This window comes from Bombina bombina, chromosome 12 (assembly GCF_027579735.1).
Source record: "Bombina bombina isolate aBomBom1 chromosome 12, aBomBom1.pri, whole genome shotgun sequence".
Taxonomy (NCBI): Eukaryota; Metazoa; Chordata; class Amphibia; order Anura; family Bombinatoridae; genus Bombina; species Bombina bombina.
The window spans coordinates 16742305-16765709 of NC_069510.1; the positions used below are offsets into that span (position 1 = coordinate 16742305).

Genomic DNA, 23405 nt, shown 5'->3' on the forward strand with positions numbered 1-23405 from the left:
AAGCAGCCTTTGGGAGAAAGGTTTTGCAGGCTGTGGTGCCCTCAGATTAGGGTCCGCCTCTCTTTTTTCCCTCTCGTTAGCATTCCGTGTACTCTACAGCTTGGGTATATGTTTCCCACAAGTAGGGAATTCAGCTGTGGACTCTTCCCATATTAAGAAGGAAAACATAAATTATGCTTACCTGATAATTTCATTTCCATCTGTATGGGAAGAGTCCACAGCTCCCGCCCCTGTTATACGATGGGCGGCCCTAAATTTTAAATTTATTCTACTGGCACCTTTTTCACCCTGATATTTCTCCTACTGTTCCTTGTTCCCTCGGCGGAATGACGGGAGGTATTTAAACCTTTGGCTGGGGTGTCTTTGCCTCCTCCTGGTGGCCAGGTTCAGTATTTCTCACAAGTAAGGAATGCAGCTGTGGACTCTTCCCATACAGAAGGAAAGGAAATTATCAGGTAAGTCCTAATTTATGTTTTTACTGCAGTATAAAGATAGACACAGAGGTTAAGTATATGTCCCGGGAGCCTCTCAGAGAACAAATGAAAAAGTCCCCTTTGGGGGTGATCTCCCCACTGCACTCCAAACCTCCTACTACAAAGGAGAGCTCTGGTCCAAAGTTTTTGAATTTTAGAGCACTCCCACCACATGTGTGCTGCAGTTCCAATTCTTCCACAACCTCTACAGCACAAAGGGGAATGTGAATGAGAAATCTGGAATAATCGGAGAGGAGTCAAATGCCATTGAGTAAACACTTTTACTATATTCCTTTATTATTGATTTATGTCCCCTTTTGCTGTAAACTAAGTAAAAATATCTGTTGCTTTCCCATCCCTGAGAAGGAAAAAAAAAAAACACATGCCCTGCAACATAGCTTTTCATAATTTGCACTTTATCTTATTTTTTCTGCTGGAGGCAAACAATGGGGATTTTGTTCACACAATGCCAGTGGCAAGCTCTGTCATCTCCCGATTCAAGTCCTGATTGGCTCCTCCAAATATGGAAAGTAGTGGGTGGAGTTTGAAAATTGAAAAATTATTGCAGCAAACAAGGTATTCTTTTGTTCTAATAATATTCAGACTTTTCTGATATGTTAATCTAATGGAAACCTTCGGGATACAGATTGTTATTATCAGGTTTTTATGGTCACTTTAATTAAATAGAACAGTCAACCATATGAAGTATTATTTCATGTCCGGAGATCCTTTATGTTAAAGGGACATTCCAGTCAAAATTGGAATCCACATGGATGCATTTCATTTTTGTCATATAAATGTATTAGCAAAAATGCTTCTAATAAAAGCTATAGCTGTTTCAAAAGTGTATTTAAATAAGCACTGTGCACCAGCATTTAAACTCAGCATTTGCTCAGAGAGCCTAAGGTTCTTGTACCACCTGGTAATGACTCTGTTTGCTAACTGCTGACATGATACAAGCCCCACTGGTGTTCTGAGCAGCTGCAGTATTTAAAATGCTGGTGCACTGAGAATATCTAGCTGTGCTTCACATGCACTTGCAGAGAAAAATGTTAACACTATGAGGCCTATTTAACAACGGTCTGTCGGACTGTCGGTCTGTCTGACCTGAGCTGCTGGTGCAACGCCACCCCCTGCAGATTGGCCGCCAGCAGGGGTTGTCAATCAACCCGATCGTACTTGATCGTGTTGATTTGTGGCGATGTCTGTCCGCCTGCTCAGAGCAGGCAGACAGGTTATGGAGCAGCAGTCTTTAGACACAGGGCATCAAGCTCCATACGGAGCTTGATAGATAGGCCCCTAAAACTGTGATAACGTACTAGAAGTGTTTTTGCAAATAGATGTATATTGCAAATATTTTTTTTATTCAAATATAAAATGAATCTATGTGCATCTAAATTTTGACCAGAATGTCCCTTTAAGCCTTTTCTTTACTTAATATTACTAAATTAATTGTCTTTTTTATCCTTCTATTTTAGGCTGAAGTATTTTGATGGCAAGCGATCTGCAGTCTTTTGTGCCACCATCTTGCATAGATAGTCAGGAATGAAGTCATGTCTGTCAAAACTCAGAAACCTTTGCAAGATATTTTCTCTCATCTTTCCAGCTATCACTATTCTTTATTTGATTTACATTGTGATTCTAGTGAAGGTTATTTTGCCCATGCAGACTTCAAATTTGGCGCTTCTGAACCCAACACCCTTGGAAGAGAATGACTGTGAGGGAAATGTGATAAATGATACTATTATAAAACTTAACAACAGCCGGACATACTTGATTGCAGCCTACTTAGACCTACGTATTGTGAGCCGCGTCCGCATCCTTGGAATTACTTACAGATACGTGGAGGAACTATTGTATTGCAATTTTTGTTTTTATGATACAAATGACACAGTTTTGGTTGAAGTCGATGTACATACAGACCATTTTAACTTCCCTTATGGGACAACAGATTTCCTCTGCCCATTAAGAGATAAAAGAATCCCTGAGTATGTTTCTATACACCAAGAAGGCAATGATCTTCCCTCTGTGCCCATCCTTTTAAAGATACAAAATATCCAACCACAAAAAAACAACCCATCTCTGCAATTTGAATATGATTTTCTTATCTGTATTTCCGCCTTATTTGGTTCATACGATAATGTTCTGCAGTTTATTCAGGCAATGGAAATGTATCAGCTATTGGGAGCACAGAAAGTAATTATATATCACACAGACTCTAGTCCTGTAATGAAGGAAGTTCTATCATATTATTTAAATACGGATTTTTTGGACTTAATACCATGGCCAATTACTTCTTTTATAAATGTTTCAACTGGTTGGCATTATCCTGAGCACCCAGGAGATTTACATTATTATGGCCAAACTGCAGCCCTAAATGACTGTCTTTATCGCCATATGTACAAAAGCAAATTCATTGCTCTCCATGATATTGATGAGATTATTTTACCCACCATTCATAAAGATTGGACTGAAATGTTGGATTACCTTGAAAACACCAGCCCAACAGCCAGAGCTTTTCTTTTTCAAAACCACGTCTTTCCAACAACATTCAAAGATAAAGCTAACTCTATGACCCCAGAAACATGGCTGTCTGTGCCTGGGCTCAATATACTGCAACATGTCTACAGAGAGCCAAACTTACCCAATGAACTTAACCCCACAAAGATGATAATAAACCCCCGGAATGTTATAAGAACGTCCGTACATGTGCCGTTAGATTTGATTGGCACCGAGTTCTGTGTGCCAGAGGACATTGCAAAACTGTGCCATTATAGAGAACCTAAACAGAAAGGCCTGGAAAAGGAATTCCTTATAAAGGACACAATAATGTCAAGATATGAAATTCATTTAATTAAAAGGGTAAACAAAGTGCTGAAACAAATAAAGTCGCTAAAGACTGGACTTAAAGCTAAAATAAAGTGACAAAATCCAGTTTTGTAGGTTCTGTTGTTGTTGCACTAAAGTAAATTAATAAACTGCTTTCCTGGATAATTGTGTTATTATAATTATGTTTTCTTGCTTGGAAATGACTGTATACTGGAATAGCTTAATTATAATAAAATTAAATTGTGCTGCTATTATAACTGATACAGAGGGGGGAAATACTTCCTGGATCCAGCCAAATTGTGTGGTTGATCAGTCTATCAGTTGTTATCTGCCTATAAATGGATGGATTACAAGTGGAGCTAAAAATTATAGTGCAGTTAAGCTCTACCACTATTCAAGGTAAATCAATAGTGCCCCCATGTTTGTGGTATTACAAGTTTAAAAATGTATCGCTCATGCAAAAGACTTGGATAACACAACTGCTCTAACTCCTTATACCCGTAGACCTCTGTTCGGCACGTAAAAAAAAAGCCTTTTCTGTCATTCACTTGATCGCTAACCCAAAGGTGTGCTAGGAAAACTGTCCAGAAGATGCGTTAAGAATACTTCAAACATCTTCACTTTGAAATTTTTTTTTTTTAGCAAAGTGGGAGCGGACATGATCCGCTGTAGTAAATCATATCCGCTGCACATCGATAAATGCTGACAGCATACGTTGTCGGCATTTATCATTGAACATTGGTGAACTGCTTGTGCAATGCCGCCCCCTGCTGATTCGCGACTAATCGGGGGTGTCGATCAACCCGATCTTATGAGATCCGGCGGATTGATGTCCGCCACCTCAGAGGAGGCGTACGAGTTAAGGAGCAGCGGTCTTAAGACCGCTACTTCCTAACTCCTGTTTCTGGGGAGCCTGAAGGCTCGAGTGGAAACAGTTTCATTCAGGGCCATTCGCTCCTTGTTAAATCGGCCCCCTGGTCTCAAGTCACGCTAATATTTATAGCACTATTATGTGTTGTGCTCGAGCACAAAAAAATACTTTCTTTCATACAGAAGAGTCCACGATCAATTACTCTTGGGAATTCCCAAACCCCAAGAGCTCTGTAAAACCCCTCCCACCTCACATATACCTCAGTCTTTACTTTTCCTCTGCTGGAGGTGATTGAAGAGTGAAGATGTGCATTTTATTCTTCAGAGAGAGGGGTTTTAAGTCTGGGGTATGGTTTGTGATTCTTTTTTCATAAACCCTCTATAATTGGTCACAATCTTTTGTCTCCCTTTTATAGATCTACATTTTACTCCCTTTTCCATAACCTCTGCTGATATGTTTCAGTACTGGTTTGGGTGTCTGATGCTTATTTGCTAGTGGACGAGTGTCTATTGGTCTTAAAGGGACAGTCTAGTCCAAAATAAACTTTCATGATTCAGATAGGGCATGTAATTTTAAACAATTTTCCAATTTACTTTTATCACCAATTGTGCTTTGTTCTCTTGGTATTCTTAGTTGAAAGCTTAACCTTGGAGGTTCATATTCTAATTTCTTAGACCTTGAAGGCCACCTCTTTTCAGAATGCATTTTAACAGTTTTTCACCACTGGAGAGTGTTAGTTCATGTGTTTCATATAGATAACACTGTGCTCATGCACGTGAAGTTATCTGGGAGCCAGCAATGATTGGCTAAACTGCAAGTCGGTCAAAAGAACTGAAATAAAGTGGCAGTTTGCAGAGGCTTAGATACAAGATAATCACAGAGGTAAAAAGTATATAAATATATCTGTGTTGGTTATGCAAAACTGGGGAATGGATAATAAAGGGATTATCTATCTTTAAAAACAATAACAATTCTGGTGTAGACTGTCCCTTTAATAACTTTATGGGTTAAAAATCCTAAAGTTTCTGAAGATAAGCCTTGCAATTATTTAAATTCAGTTTTTTAGACTGTTGTTAATCTCCCTGCGGTTTCCCCTGATGCTGTCTCTGACATGATTCTAGGGAATGGTCTAAGCCAGGTAAATATCTAACTCCTTCTGCAAGGTTTAAAAAGTCTTTTACCTGCTGCTAATTTAGATTTATGGGAAACAGTTCCCAAAGTGGATTGGGCCATTTCCCCTCTGGCTAAACATACTACTTTTCCTTTTGGAAGACAATACTTCTTTTAAGACCCTTTACACAGAAAGTCAGTCTTTTTTTTAGGGCCTTTTTACATGCAGGTTGTATTCTCAGGCTGGCTATTTCTATTGCTGATGTAGCTGCTGCATTTACTTACTGGTTTTCTAGTCTTTAAGAGCAGTATTCTGATGACTCTGCTAATGCAAATCTATTGGGTTTGCTTCAGAGTGCCAATTCTTTTATTTGTGATGCTTTATTTGATATTATCAAGATTGTCACGCCGCTCCATTCCTTGTGGCCGTTGCCACAAACACAGGCGGCTGTTTCCGGTTGCCATAGATGCGGTGGTGCTCTGGGCGCACTTGCTGCGACATCATCCACTCTGAGCCCCCTGGAACTGTTCCTTGGTGCAAACCTGGGGCTATGTAAGTACCTCTGTTCCTTACTTACATCACCCAAGTATAGGTTTTACTGTTTGTGCTCCTGGGTGCTTATTTTTCTGACTAACCCCTGAACTGCTGATTGCCTTATTGTTGCTGAACTCTTCCTGTCTCAAGACCACTCTTCTGATTAACCCCTGAACTGCTGATTGCCTTATTGTTGCTGAACTCTTCCTGTCTCAAGACCACTCTTCTGATTAACCCCTGAACTGCTGATTGCCTTATTGTTGCTGAACTCTTCCTGTCTCAAGACCACTCTTCTGATTAACCCCTGAACTGCTGATTGCCTTATTGTTGCTGAACTCTGCCTGTCTCAAGACCACTCGTCTGATTAACCCCTGAACTGCTGATTGCCTTATTGTTGCTGAACTCTGCCTGTCTCAAGACCACTCTTCTGATTAACCCCTGAACTGCTGATTGCCTTATTGTTGCTGAACTCTGCCTGTCTCAAGACCACTCGTCTGATTAACCCCTGAACTGCTGATTGCCTTATTGTTACTGAACTCTGCCTGTCTCAAGACCACTCGTCTGATTAACCCCTGAACTGCTGATTGCCTTATTGTTGCTGAACTCTTCCTGTCTCAAGACCACTCTTCTGATTGACCCCTGAACTGCTGATTGCCTTATTGTTGCTGAACTCTGCCTGTCTCAAGACCACTCGTCTGATTAACCCCTGAACTGCTGATTGCCTTATTGTTGCTGAACTCTGCCTGTCTCAAGACCACTCTTCTGATTAACCCCTGAACTGCTGATTGCCTTATTGTTGCTGAACTCTGCCTGTCTCAAGACCACTCTTCTGATTAACAGCAAGCAAAGTCAAAAGTCTGTATCCAGCACAAAATCTCCCAAGGTGTGCACGAAGCTGTGAGGTGCAAACTGCAAAAGCACCCAAGAAACATCCAATGAACAAAATCACAGCAGCACCACTGTAGTATTTCCAATCTTTTTTTCTTTATTCCATGACACAAGTACAGCAAACAGCAATAGAATAGAACGACGTTTCGGGTTATATACCCCTATGAACATGAATAAGGGTATATAACCCGAAAAGTCGTTCTATTCTATTGCTGTTTGCTATACTTGTGTCATGGAATAAAGAAAAAAAGATTGGAAATACTACAGTGGTGCTGCTGTGATTTTGTTCATTGACTCTTCTGATTAACCCCTGAACTGCTGATTGCCTTATTGTTGCTGAACTCTGCCTCTCTCAAGACAACCTCTTCTAATTAACCCCTGAACTGCTGATTGCCTTATTGTTGCTGAACTCTGCCTCTCTCAAGACCACTCTTCTGATTAACCCCTGAACTGCTGATTGCCTTATTGTTGCTGAACTCTTCCTGTCTCAAGACCACTCTTCTGATTAACCCCTGAACTGCTGATTGCCTTATCGTTGCTGAACTCTGCCTCTCTCAAGACCACTCTTCTGTTTCACCCCTGTACTGCTGGTATTCTGGATTGCCTTATTGTTGCCGAACTCTGCTTGGCTGACTACTCTCCAGTTATCCTCTGTAGTGCAGTGAAGAATCCCTCTCTACTGTGAGTACCGCGTACCTCACTTACTTAACTGTTCTCTTGTCCACTTGACACCGGGATAAGAAGACTACTGGCCGAATTTGGTCTGATAGGGAAATTTCCCACAAGCATTACAGATTAATAGCAAAAGCATGTATTTGGCATTCCTTGCCAGGAGATCCTTGTGGCTTATATGGTGTCTAAATGTAGATTATTGTCTCTTTTTATGGAAATCAGTTATTTGGATCTGATTTAGATTCTATTATTTCTACTGTTACTGGAGGAAAAGGGGCTTTCTCCCTCAGGACAGAAAGTCTAGAGGGAAATTTAAAGCTTCTAATATTTTTTGTCAGAAAAAGAAACAACAATCTTACTCCTCTGCTCAAGGTTCCTCAGGTTTAGGCCTCTAGTTATTAAGCTCCGTACTTACCTGCATTCGCCGGCCCCAATACGCCCGCCTAAGTTCGCCTAACCTTGCTGCCGCGGACCTGAATACGCTCGCCAAATTTGTCAATAAAGTTGTCAAAAAGCTGCGCACCAAGTACGGAGCGATGAGCAGCGGACTGTGATATTTATCAGTCGATCTCGCTGCTCTTCGGCTTATTCCCAGCTTTATTGATACCCCTGTCACTAAGCACCCACACTATACTATACTGTTATACCCCCTATACCGGAGCCCCCCGCAACTAAATAAAGATTTTACCCCCTATACCGCCGCTCCCGGACCCCGCCACAACTATAATAAATATATTAACCCCTAAACCGCCGCTCCCAGACCCTGCCGCAACTATAATAAATATGTTAACCCCTAAACCGCCGCTCCCGGACCCCGCCGCAACTATAATATATTAACCCCTAAACTGCCGCTCCCGGAGCCCACCGCCACCTACATAATACCTATTAACCCCTAATCTGCCGCCCCCTATACCGCCGCCACCTATATTAAATTTATTAACCCCTATCCTGCCCCCCCTATACTGCCTCCACCTACATTATATTTATTAACCCCTATCCTGCCCCCCCATACCGCCGCCACCTATATTAAATGTATTAACCCCTATCCTGCCCCCCCTACACTGCCGCCACTATATTAATCTTATTAACCCCTAAACCTAAGTCTAACCCTAACACCCCCCTAACTTAAATATTATTTAAATAAACCTAAATAAAAATTACTATTATTAACTAAATTATTCCTATTTAAAAATAAATACTTACCTATAAAATAAACCCTAAGATAGCTACAATATAACTAATAGTTATATTGTAGCTATTTTAGGATTTAATTTTATTTTACAGGCAACTTTGTATTTATTTTAACCAGGTATAATAGTTATTAACTATGTAATAACTACCTAGCTAAAATACTTACAAAATTACCTGTAAAATAAATGCTAACCTAAGTTACAATTAAACCTAACACTACACTATCATTAAATTAATTAAATAAATTAACTACAATTACCTAAAATTCAATTCAATTAAATAAACTAAACTATAGTACAAAAAAACAAACAAACACTAAATTACTGAAAATAAAAAAAAGAATTACAAGAAGTTTAAACTAATTACACCTAATCTAAGCCCCCTAATAAAATAATAAAGCCCCCCAAAATAAAAAAATGCCCTACCCTATTCTAAATTACAAAGTAATCAGCTCTTTTACCAGCCCTTAAAAGGTCTTTTTGCGGGGCATTGCCCCAAAGTAATCAGCTCTTTTACCTGTAAAAAAAAAAAAATACAACCCCCCCAACATTAAAACCCACCACCCACACACCCCTACTCTAAAACCCACCCGATCCCCCCTTAAATAAACCTAACGCTAACCCCCTGAAGATCACCCTACCTTGATTCGTCTTCACCCAGCCGTGCCGAATTCTTCATCCAAGCGGGGCAAGAAGAGGTCCTCCATCCGGTAGAAGTCTTTATCCAAGCGGCGTCTTCTATCTTCATCCAACCGCGGCTCCATCTTGCAGACCTCCGACGCGGAACATCCTGCTGGCCCGACGACTACCCAACGAATGAAGGTTCCTTTAAGGGACGTCATCCAAGATGGCGTCCCTTGAATTCCGATTGGCTGATAGGATTCTATCAGCTAATCGGAATTAAGGTAGGAAAAATCTGATTGGCTGATTCAATCAGCCAATCGGATTGAAGCTCAATCCGATTAGCTGATCCAATCAGCCAATCGAATTGACCTCGCATTCTATTGGCTGGTACTTTGCAAGATCCAGGGATCCTCAGGCAGAGTTAGTGGATGCTCTAGTAGTTCCTTGGCCTTTTCAGCTTGCTTATCTGTTTCCGCCTCTGGTTCTTCTTTGAAAAGTAATTTCCAAGTTATGGCTTGAGAAGTTGTATGTAATCCTGATTGCCCCAGGGTGGCCTCGCAGGATTTAGTATGCAGATCTGGTTCAGATGCCCACTCTTCCTCTGCGGTCAGACCTTAAGGTCCATTTTTCCATCTGGATCTCAAGTCTCTAAACTTGATGTCATGGAAATTGATCGCTTATCCCTGTGTTTCCGGCGAGCCTTTAGGCTGCATTACCTGTCTGCCTGCTCTGAGGCGGCGGACAGAAATCAACCCGATCGGATATGATCGGGTTGATTGACACCCCCTGCTAGCGGCCATTTGTAGGGGGCGGCATTGCACCGGCAGTTCACAAGAACTGCTGGTGCAATGATAAATGCCGACAGCGTATGCTACATCGTATCATGTCCGCTCGCACATTAGTAAATTGACCCCTTAGTCCTTAAACATAGGGGTTTCTATGATTCTGTGATTGAAACCTTGATTCAGGCTTGTAAGCCTGCAACTTGGAAAATATATCACAAGGTCTGGAAGGCCTTTATTTATTGGTGTATAGATCATGTTTTTTTCCCTGGCATTCTTTTAGGATTCCTAGGATTTTGCAGTTTTTAAGGATAGTCTGTATAAGGGCCTATCTGCCATTTATTTGAAGGGGGAGATTTCTGCTCTTTCAGTCATGTTGCACAGAAAGATTGGTAATCTTCCTCATATTCATAGTTTTGTTCAAGCTCTGTATCGTATTAAACCTGTAATCAAGCCTATTTTTCCTCCATGGAATCTTAACCTTTTGTTAAGGGCTTTGCAGGCTTCTTCTTTTGAACCTATGCATAAATTGGACATTTCTTGGAAAGTGTTATTCCTTTTGGCTACCTATTCTGCTAGAAGAGTTTCTGAGTTATCTGCTCTCTCTTGTGATCCTCATCTGATTTTTTTCATGAGCAAAAGGCAGTTTTACTGATTACTTTTTGCCTAAGGTTGTTTCTTCAGAAAACTTTAGCAGAGAGATTGTTGTTCCTTCTTTGTGTCCTAATCCCAAACATGCTTCAGAGAGATCTTAGCATAATTTGGATGTTGTTAGGGCATTGAAATATTACATTGATGCTACTAAGGACTTTAGACAAACTTCTAGTTTGTTAATTCACTTTACTGGTCCTAGGAAATGTCAGAAAGTTTCTGTTGTTTCTTTGGCTTCTTGGTTCAAACTTTGAATTCACAAGGCTTACTTGGAGGCAGGTCAGACTCCACCGCAGTGGATTACTGCTCATTCTATTAGGTCAGTTGCCACTTCTTGGGCCTTCAAGAATGAGGCTTCAGTTGACCAGATTTGCAAGGCAGCTACTTGGTCTTCTCTACATACTTTTACAACATTTCACCATTTTGATGTTTCTGAAGCAGCCTTTGGTAGGAAGGTTTTTCTGGCAGTTGTCTCAGTTTGATTTTTTGCCTGCTTGATTTATTTTAAGTGCATTCAATAATGTAGAAAAAGAAATAATATTTAATCGTGGTTGTGGATTTAATTTCTCAGTGAAAAAAGATGTTTCAATCCCTATGTTATTATTTGTGTACTCCACAGCTTAGGTCCCAGAAGTAATGGATCATGGTCTCTCACCACTTGTATGAAAGAATAGATCATTTTTGTTTACCTGATAAATTAATTTCTTTCATGGTGATGAGAGCCCACGAGACCCCACCCTGTGTTTTTTTAGGGTTAGTTTTTTTTCTTTAGCACATTTTTTCCCCTTCTTCTTTTAAGGCACTTTTTCCATTTTCTTACCTCCCTCTCCTTGGCTATATGTTAGACTGAGGTATGTGTGAAATGAGAGGGTTTTTATAGGTCTCTTGGGCTCCTCCTAGTTGTAGAGAAGAGTAATTTCCAGAAGTAATGGATTGTGGACTCTCACCACCATGAAAGAAATGAATTTATCAGGTAAGCATAAATTATGTTTTTACTTCTATTATCTAATTTGCTTTATCCCTTGGCATCATTTGCTAAGAAGCATACATAGGTAGGCTCAGCAGCTAGCTATCAGCAATGCACATATATGCCTCTTGTCATTGGCTCACCTGCTGTGCTCAGCTAGCTCCCAGTAGTGTTCTGCTGCACCTTCAACAAAGGTTAAAATCATTAACACCAAAGCACATATCACACTTTTAAACTGAACACAAATATAACAATTTAACCCCTTAACAACAGAGACCTACCCTGTACATCTCGTGGGCAGGTTATAGAGCAGGTCTCGTTGAAAGTGACGAGGATTGTACATTACAGTCCAATGAACTTGATATAAACTGGATTTAAATCCTTTTTATTTTTTTCTTGGAATTTTTAAAAGAGAGTTGTATTTGGCTGTATATTTTAAAGGGACATATTTCTATATTGCCATTTAATTCATTTATTGAATCAATTTTATTACATTTTCACTGATTTTACTTAAAGGGACACTAAACGCAATTTTTTTCTTTCATGATTCAGATAGAGCATGCAATTTTAAGCAACTTTCTAATTTACTCCTATTCATTTTTCTTCGTTCTCTTGCTATCTTTATTTAAAAAGCAGGAATGTGATGCATAAGAGTCGGCCCATTTTTGGCTGAGAACCTGGGTTATGCTTGCTTATTGGTGGTTAAATGTCAGCCTCCAATAAGCAAGCGCTATCCATCGTGCTGATCCGAAAATGGGATGGCTGCTAAGATTTACATTCATGATTTTCAAATAAAGATAGCAAGAGAACGAAGAAAAATTGATAATAGGAATAAATGAGAAAGTTACTTAAAATTGCATGCTCTATCTGAATCATGAAAGAAAAAAAATGGGTTCAGTGTCCCTTTAATAAATACAATTGCACTTTATTTGAATTGCTAACATAATTTGAGTTCATGATATACAGTAATTTTTTGAAATTATATTGAAATTGCTTTATCGCTGTTTTTAATGCCACTCACAGTTTTCTGTATATCTAGAAAAGAACCATTAGCAATGCGGAAAAACAATAATTACAAATGTGACATGTAAGAAACACTCTTATTTTGTAAATGCTCTCAATCATAAAAATATCCGCTTGTCTGAAGAAAGAGAACTATCTCCGAAACCTTTTTCTGATGCTGGTGGAAATCAGTGGAACATCTATGGGGCGAGAAGTTAACGGTTACGATTGATTATTAATGCAGCTGATCTCACAACTCTCAGCTATAATGAGCAACTGTTCCAAAAATTTTATGAATTCCGCAATTTTCAAGTTCTGTTTTTGTAGAGGGTTTTTTTTTCCAGTGAGATGTTAATTTTACAACTGAGTTTTATTAAAGCAAACGTAACCAGCACATTAGTGAGCAACCAATCAGGATATTGTATTCTATTATTTTAAGGAAAACACATTTTATAAACATAATACTGAGGTTATTCCCCACCACCCTCTAGTCATGGGTGCGGCCATGTTGTAATCAGTCTTTCATTACAATTTAGTGCTGACCTGTTTGCACATTTCAAAAGAAAAGAGAGAAAGTAAGGGGCTAAATAACACTCCTTCCTTAGCGAAGGGTTATATATAAGTTAAAACACTAACTTTATTAAATCATGGAGTAAAACAGGGACCCACCCTGAGCACAAAATACCAACAATAAAAACCGTGTATCACCCCCCTATTTCCTGGCCAATAACCAGATACGTCGGCTTCAGGTGCTAGGGGTGAGGAACACGACGCGTTTCGGCCTTTGTACAGGTCTTTCTCAATGTTTTGGGGTGTTTTTAGACACAAGAAAAAAGCACGAACAACATGTGCAACAACTCTCCTTAAATACCTGCAGTGTAACCTATAGGTTCCATAATGGAAACACCCATGATCAGAGGGAGGTGCATGACATGTATGTAGTGTCCCTTTAAAGGAACAAGAAACCCAATGTTTTTCTTTCTTGATTCAGATAGAGCATGCTATTTTAAATAACTTTCTAATGTATTTCTATTATCTAATTTGTTTAGTTCTCTTTGTATACTTTGTGGAAAAGAATATCTAGGTAATGCCTTGTGTCGTTGGCTTTTAGCTAACTTCCAGTAATGCATTGCTGTTCCTTCAACAAAGGATATCAAGAGAATGAAGCAAATTAGATAATAGACGTAAATTAAATAGTTGTTTAAAATTGTATGTTCTATCTGAATCATGATAAAAAAATTGGGCTTTCATGTCCCTTTTTAGCTTCAGCATTTGTTTTTGCTTAAACGCATGCCAGGATATAGTAGCAAGTCTCTTAGACCAAAGCTTCCCAGTGTTTTACAAGGCATTTTGTCCAGTTCTCTTAAACCATTTTTTTCTTCTTGACCTTTACTGGTCAACAAGACTTGTTGAACCTCAGTTTTCACTTTCTATCCCATCCCCCAGCCTTCGCCTCTCATGGTCTACTATAAAAATGGGGAGTTATGTCAAATAATGTGTCAGTGTTTCATATATTATGGGTAGCAAATACAGAGCAGTTTAATATCACTGCTATGGTTGCCAGGTGTCCAGCATTGAGCTATCCAGTAAAATATAAAAAAATGATTGTTTCATAAATATGGCTCCAGAAAGAAGTGACACTGCGCATGCATGTCATTATGGTGCATGCGCAGTGATGCTGTGTCCTAGAGGCAGCAATGTTTGTAAGAGACTGGTTTGTCAGAAGCATGTTACTGAAAAGAGCAAAGGAGAACAGGTAGTTGAAAAAAATCACCATAATGTATGTTACTGGCATAAATTAGAAAAAAAATACCACTTATACATCTATGTAGCACTGGCACAAATGATGAAATAGCTGTTCCTGCTGGCACACACAAGGTGATATCACTGTTTTTTGAGCTAGTAGTGAAAAGGGGGCAAAGAAGTCAATGCTGTACGTTTACTGGCACACAATGAACATTCCTACTAACCATCCCCAGCTGGTTCTCCAGGATTTTAAGACTGGAAACTGTTATCTCCTATTACTGCACGTTTACATTGTTTGTAATTGAAAGGCTAAAATTGATGTTGAATTAAATATTGTTCTTGATTTGGCATTAAGCATCATCCTACATCACAAGAGAAGTATTTCCAGCCTAATTGCTAACCTTAAAGCAACATTAGATACTTAAATATGGTACATATGTCCTGTTATCTTGCAATGCTTGTGTCTCCGTGTCTGTGAGACCTGATACAGACCTGTATCCAGTAGATGCTCAGCTAGTGAGTTACTGTTTAGGCTAACAAGTCATCGTCGTCGCCCCCCCTGCCCCCCCATAACCATCATGCAGCTAAATATAAACTGGTAACATCATTTTCCAGTAAACAGATTTTTGAAGAAAAAAAAGCAATGAGCTCTGTGTAAACGTGTATAAATATATAGTACTGTGTACGTACAGTGCAAGCCTCTTGCGGTGTAATTTCACTGCATATTATCAGTATCTTGTTAGCAGGTGCCGGTAAATAGCTGCCCTTTACATTCTGGGAATGTTCTCAACAAGGAAGTAAAATACACGCCTAATAAACAAGTGCAGGTTTATAGTTACAGACTATACTACAGTAATGACTATAGGTTTATTACTCTAGACTGTATATATATCTATATATATCTGTATATCCCACCCACTACCTACAGACTATACTACAGTAATGACTATAGGTTTATTACTCTAGACTGTGTATATATATATATATATCTGTATATCCCACCCACTACCTACAGACTATACTACAGTAATGACTATAGGTTTATTACTCTAGACTGTATATATATATATATATCTGTATATCCCACCCACTACCTACAGACTATACTACAGTAATGACTATAGGTTTATTACTCTAGACTGTATATATATATATATATCTGTATATCCCACCCACTACCTACAGACTATACTACAGTAATGACTATAGGTTTATTACTCTAGACAGCGTCTATATATATATATATATATATATATATATAAACTGTATATCCCACCCACTACCTACAGACTATACTACAGTAATGACTATAGGTTTATTACTCTAGACTGTGTATATATATATATATATATATATATATATATCTGTATATCCCACCCACTACCTACAGACTATACTACAGTAATGACTATGGGGGGTAGTTATCAAGCCGTCAACCTCAAATACGCTGGAATTCCGCAGCGTATTTGTGGCGAGGCTGATTTGCCTTAGTTATCAAAGGCTAGAGACCGGCAAAAGTAGAATTTTGTGACGTAAACTTCGATCCGCCGGACTCAGTCCGACACAGATCGATTCTTACGTCACTACAGATGTTCCGCACACAAGCACAATCTGACTACTTTTGCTAGTTATCAAAAAAATAGCAGGTACGCTCGGCACTTTTACGGCCCAGCGTACCTGGTTTTCAAACCGCCACCCTGGAGGCGGCAGATCCCATAGGAATCAATGGGAGTCTGACCATAGCGAAAGTACAAGTTCGCTGCTGCCAGACATCCCATTGATTTCTATGGGAGCTGTCTACACCTAACACCCTAACATGTACCCCGAGTCTAAACACCTCTAATCTGTCCCCCCCTACACCGCCGCAACTAAATAAAATGATTAACCCCTAAACCGCCGCTCACGGAGCCCACCGCAAGCTACTCTATACATATTAACCCCTAAACCGCCGCTCCCGGAGCCCACTGCCACCTACATGATACCTAGTAACCCCTTATCCTGCCCCCCCTGTAATAAAGTTATTAACCCCTATCCTGCCGATCCCGCACCTCGCCGCAAATAAATAAATAGTTCAACCCCTAAACCGCCGCTCCCTGACCCTGCCGCAACCTATATTAAATTTATTAACCCCTAATCTGCCCCCCCTACACCGTTGCCACCTATAATACATTTATTAACCCCTATCCTGCCCCCCACTACACCGCCGCCACTGTAATAAATTTATTAACCCCTAAACCTAAGTCTAACACTAACCCTAACACCCCCCTAACTTAAATATTAATTAAATAAATCTAAATAATATTTCTATTATTAACTAAGTTAATCCTATTTAAAACTAAATACTTACCTATAAAATAAACCCTAATATAGCTACAATATAAATAATAATTATATTGTAGCTATCTTAGGATTTATTTTTATTTTACAGGTACCTTTCAATTTATTTTAACTAGATACAATAGCTATTAAATAGTTATTAACTATTTAATAGCTTACCTAGCTAAAATAAAGAGAAATGTACCTGTAAAATAAAAACTAACCTAAGTTACAATTACACCTAACACTACACTATACTTAAATAAATTATTCCTATTTAAAACTAAATACTTACCTGTAAAATAAAACCTAAGATAGCTACAATATAATTAATAATTAAATTGTAGCTATCTTAGGATTTATATTTATTTTACAGGTAACTTTGTATTTATTTTAGCTAGTTAGAATAGTTATTAAATAGTTATTAACTATTTAATAACTACCCAGCTAAAAGAAATACAAAATTACCTGTAAAATAAATCCTAACCTAAGTTACAATTAAACCTAACACTACACTATCATTAAATAAATTAAATAAACTACCTACAAATAACTACAATTAAATACAATTACATAAACTAACTAAAGTACAAAAAATAAAAAAAGCTAAGTTACAAAAAATAAAAAAATAAGTTACAAACATTTAAAAAAATATTACAACAATTTTAATCTACTTACACCTAATCTAAGCCCCCTAATGAAATAACAAACCCCCCCAAAATAAAAAAAATGCCCTACCCTATTCTACATTAAAAAAGTTCAAAGCTCTTTTACCTTACCAGCCCTTAAAAGGGCCTTTTGTGGGGGCATGCCCCAAAGAGTTCAGCTCTTTTGCCTGTAAAAGAAAAATACAACCCCCCCAACATTAAAACCCACCACCCACATACCCCTAATCTAACCCAAACCCCCCTTAAAATAACCTAACACTAATCCCCTGAAGATCATCCTACCTTTAGTCGTCTTCACTCAGCCGAGCCACCGATGGAACTGAAGAGGACATCCGGACCGGCAGAAGTGATCATCCAAGGGGCGCTGAAGAAATCTTCCATCCGATGAAGTGATCCTCCAAGCGGCGCTGAAGAAATCTTCCATCCGGGCGAGGTCATCTTCCAAGAGGCGCTGAAGAAGTCTTCTATCCGGGCGAGGTCATCTTCAAAGCCGGGTCTTAAATCTTCATCCCGCCGACGCGGAACATCCTTCTTTCCCGACGGACTACCGACGAATGAAGGCTCCTTTAAGGGACGTCATCCAAGATGGCGTCCCTTCAATTCCGATTGGCTGATAGGAACAGCCAATAGAATGCGAACTCAATCTGATTGGCTGATTGGATCAGCCAATTGGATTGAACTTGAATCTGATTGGCTGATTCCATCAGCCAATCAGATTTTTCCTACCTTAATTCCGATTGGTTGATAGAATCCTATCAGCCAATCGGAATTGAAGGGACGCCATCTTGGATGACGTCCCTTAAAGGAGCCTTCATTCGTCGGTAGTCCGTCGGGAAAGAAGGATGTTCCGCGTCGGCGGGATGAAGATTCAAGACCCGGCTTCGAAGATGACCTCGCCCGGATAGAAGACTTCTTCAGCGCCTCTTGGAAAATGACCTCGCCCGGATGGAAGATTTCTTCAGCGCCGCTTGGAGGATCACTTCATCGGATGGAAGATTTCTTCAGCGCCCCTTGGATGATCACTTCTGCCGGTCCGGATGTCCTCTTCAGTTCCATCGGTGGCTCGGCTGAGTGAAGACGACTAAAGGTAGGATGATCTTCAGGGGATTAGTGTTAGGTTATTTTAAGGGGGGTTTGGGTTAGATTAGGGGTATGTGGGTGGTGGGTTTTAATGTTGGGGGGGTTTGTATTTTTCTTTTACAGGCAAAAGAGCTAAACTCTTTGGGGCATGCCCTCACAAAAGGTCATTTTAAGGGCTGGTAAGGTAAAAGAGCTTTGAACTTTTTTAATGTAGAATAGGGTAGGGCATTTTTTATTTTGGGGGGTTTGCTATTTTATTATGGGGCTTAGATTAGGTGTAAGTAGATTAAAATTGTTGTAATATTTTTTTCAATGTTTGTAACTTATTTTTTTTATTTTTTGTAACTTAGCTTTTTTTAATTTTTGTACTTTAGTTAGTTTATGTAATTGTATTTAATTGTAGTTATTTGTAGGTAGTTTATTTCATTTATTTAATGATAGTGTAGTGTTAGGTTTAATTGTAACTTAGGTTAGGATTTATTTTACAGGTAATTTTGTATTTCTTTTAGCTAGGTAGTTATTAAATAGTTAATAACTATTTAATAACTATTCTAACTAGCTAAAATAAATACAAAGTTACCTGTAAAATAAATATAAATCCTAAGATAGCTACAATGTAATTATTAATTACATTGTAGCTATCTTTGGGTTTATTTTACAGGTAAGTATTTAGTTTTAAATAGGAATAATTTATTTAATGATAGTGTAGTGTTAGGTGTAATTGTAACTTAGGTTAGTTTTTAGTTTACAGGTACATTTCTCTTTATTTTAGCTAGGTAAGCTATTAAATAGTTAATAACTATTTAATAGCTATTGTACCTAGTTAAAATAAATTGAAAGGTGCCTGTAAAATAAATATAAATCCTAAGATAGCTACAATATAATTATTATTTATATTGTAGCTATATTAGGGTTTATTTTATAGGTAAGTATTTAGTTTTAAATAGGATTAATTTAGTTCATAATAGAAATATTATTTAGATTTATTTAATTAATATTTAAGTTAGGGGGGTGTTAGGGTTAGTGTTAGACTTAGGTTTAGGGGTTAATAATTTCATTACAGTGGCGGCAGTGTAGTGGGGGGCAGGATAGGGGTTAATAAATTTATTATAGGTGGCGACGGTGTAGGGGGGACAAGATAGGGGTTAATAAATTTAATATAGGTTGCGGCGGGTTCAGGGAGCGGCGGTTTAGGGGTTAAACTATTTATTTATTTGCGGCAAGGTGCGGGATCAGCAGGATAGGGGTTAATAACTTTATTATAGAGGGCGACGGTATAGGGGGGGCAGGATAGGGGTTACTAGGTATAATGTAGGTGGCAGCGGTGTCCGGGAGCGGCGGTTTAGGGGTTAATACATTTATAAGACTTGCGGCAGGGTCTAGGAGCGGCGGTTTAGGGGTTACTAACTTTATTTAGTTGCGGGGGGCTCTGGGGGCGCCGGTATAGGGTGTAGAACAGTGTAGTTTAGTGTGAGTGCTTAGTGACAGGCTAGCAAGAAAGCAGCCGAAGAGCAGCGAGATCGGATGAGTGATAACTCTCACAGTCCGCTGATCATCACCCCGCGGCTTTTTGACAGCTTTACTTGATAACTTAGGCGAATTTTTTCAGGTCCGCGGCGGCGATGTGAGGCGAGCTTAGGCGGGCGTATTGGGCCGGCGAAGGCAGGAAAGTTGACACGTTGATAACTACCCCCCTATAGGTTTATTACTCTAGACTGCGTATATATATATATATATATATATCTGTATATCCCACCCACTGCCTACAGACTATACTACAGTAATGACTATAGGTTTATTACTCTAGACTGTATATATATATATATATATATATATATATGTATATCCCACCCACTACCTACAGACTATACTACAGTAATGACTATAGGTTTATTACTCTAGACTGTATATATATATATATATATATATATATATATATATATATATATATATATATATCTGTATATCCCACCCACTACCTACAGACTATACTACAGTAATGACTATAGGTTTATTACTATAGACTGTGTCTATATATATATATAAACTGTATATCCCACCCACTACCTACAGACTATACTACAGTAATGACTATAGGTTTATTACTCTAGACTGTGTCTATATATATATATATATATATATCTGTATATGTATATCCCACCCACTACCTACATACTATACTACAGTAATGACTATAGGTTTATTACTCTAGACTGTGTGTGTATATATATATATATATATATATATATATCTGTATATCCCACCCACTACCTACAGACTATACTACAGTAATGACTATAGGTTTATTACTCTAGACTGTGTATATATATATATATATATATATATATATATATATATCTGTATATCCCACCCACTACCTACAGACTATACTACAGTAATGACTATAGGTTTATTACTCTAGACGGTGTATATATATATATATATATATATATATATCTGTATATCCCACCCACTACCTACAGACTATACTACAGTAATGACTATAGGTTTATTACTCTAGACTGTATATATATATATATATCTGTATATCCCACCCACTACCTACAGACTATACTACAGTAATGACTATAGGTTTATTACTCTAGACTGTATATATATATATTTATAACTGTATATCTCACCCACTACCTACAGACTATACTACAGTAATGACTATAGGTTTATAACTCTAGACTGCGTATATATATATATATATATATCTGTATATCCCACCCACTACCTACAGACTATACTACAGTAATGACAATAGGTTTATTACTCTAGACTGTATATATATATATATATATATATATATATATATATATATATATATCTCTGTATATCCCACCCACTACCTACAGACTATACTACAGTAATGACTATAGGTTTATTACTCTAGACTGTATATATATATATATATATATATATATATATATATATATATATATATATATATATATATATGTATATCCCACCCACTACCTACAGACTATACTACAGTAATGAATATAGGTTTATTACTCTAGACTGTGTATATATATATATATATATATATATCTGTATATCCCACCCACTACCTACAGACTATACTACAGTAATGAATATAGGTTTATTACTCTAGACTGTGTATATATATATATATATATATATATCTGTATATCCCACCCATTACCTACAGATTATACTACAGTATTGACTATAGGTTTATTACTCTAGACTGTATATATATATATATATATATATATATATATATATATATATATATATATCTATATATATATATATATATATATATATCTGTATATCCCACCCACTACCTACAGACTATACTACAGTAATGACTATAGGTTTATTACTATAGACTGTGTATATATAATATGTGTGGGTATATGCACCAAGCAATCAAAGTGTTAAATCACAAACTATGATCAAAGGATTCCCTATAAATATATACTGCAATTTTCTTTTTTTGTCTTTGTCAATCAAGAGTTAAATCACTGGATCAGGGTTTGTGGACAATCAAGGGGTTCTTTTTTTCTAAAAATGACAGTGAGAGAGGACTTCTACGTCTTATTTCATAAGGAATATGGTCTAAAGGCAGAGAGGGCTGTCAGTTTAATGAATTGGCATAAAACAACTAAACATGATGGGGAATCTCTTTACATACTGATTTATGTATATGGACCAATAAGATATCAGGGGACATTATAACAGACCGGGGGACAAACGGTAAAACAGCTGGGCATATATCTACAGATATGGTGCCAAGCAATAGGGCAGAGGGGAAGTCAGAAGGGGTGAAGTTCACAGAGACTGAGGATTCACATGGGATAAACAGGAGTTTGTGATATCTGATCAGAAAGCTAAGGTGCTTGTGTGATAGGAGAGCAGGGTGTATGTGGTTACAAATATAATACAATTAGCAATAAATCCTATGTGCAAGTGTGTGTAATGTGTCTTTACACAGAGTTAGTGCACTGATCTGATCAGAGTTAGTGCACTGATTTTTTCTCTGAGCAGAGAAAAAAAACTCCTTTATGTATTATTGCCCTAAAGAATTTAAAGACACAGATTCATATAATAACTTTTGAAACAGGGAACTGTAATATGAGTGAGATCTCTCTTTTCAGTGAATTCACTAATTAGCCTAAGGTGATACCTGTGCAGTGTTCTAATTAGTGAAAGGATCAGCTGCTGTCCTTATTGGCTGGTGGGGTCATATGATTCCCAGGTGTGAGTCTGCAGGCTATAAAAGACTAATTAGCCGTTAATAAGGCTTAGAACTAATCAGAATGTGTGGGTGGTGAGTTGTGTGTTTGTATGAGGGGCTGCTGCAGGGGCAAGATGCTTCCTGAAGGTGAGTAAACCTCTGTGCTTGTGTATAGTGTGTGCTGGTTGAACTGATGGGGCCATGTTACTGTGTATAGTGTGTGCTGGCTGAACTGATGGGGCCATGTTACTGTGTACAGTGTGTGCTGGCTGAACTGATGGGGCCATGTTACTGTGTATAGTGTGTGCTGGCTGAACTGATGGGGCCATGTTACTGTGTATAGTGTGTGTGCTGGCTGAACTGATGGGGCCATGTTACTGTGTATAGTGTGTGTGCTGGCTGAACTGATGGGGCCATGTTACTGTGTATAGTGTGTGTGCTGGCTGAACTGATGGGGCCATGTTACTGTGTATAGTGTGTGTGCTGGCTGAACTGATGGGGCCATGTTACTGTGTATAGTGTGTGTGCTGGCTGAACTGATGGGGCCATGTTACTGTGTATAGTGTGTGTGCTGGCTGAACTGATGGGGCCATGTTACTGTGTATAGTGTGTGTGCTGGCTGAACTGATGGGGCCATGTTACTGTGTATAGTGTGTGTGCTGGCTGAACTGATGGGGCCATGTTACTGTGTATAGTGTGTGTGCTGGCTGAACTGATGGGGACATGTTACTGTGTATAGTGTGTGTGTGTGCTGGCTGAACTGATGGGGACATGTTACTGTGTATAGTGTG

At 38.4% G+C, this 23405-nt stretch overlaps 1 protein-coding gene across 4 annotated transcripts in view; it reads left to right on the forward strand.

Annotated features, from left to right (window-relative positions):
* Positions 1-3467, forward strand: part of LOC128642919 (uncharacterized) — a 112811-nt gene extending 109344 nt beyond the window's left edge. For all 4 annotated transcript variants that reach the window (XM_053695804.1, XM_053695806.1, XM_053695805.1 and 1 more), the window contains one exon: positions 1952-3467. In XM_053695804.1, coding sequence (XP_053551779.1) covers positions 2019-3398 — 1380 coding nt within the window. In that variant the 5' untranslated portion in view covers positions 1952-2018 and the 3' untranslated portion in view covers positions 3399-3467. The remainder of the gene's footprint in view (positions 1-1951) is intronic.
* The last annotated feature ends 19938 nt before the right edge of the window (positions 3468-23405 follow it).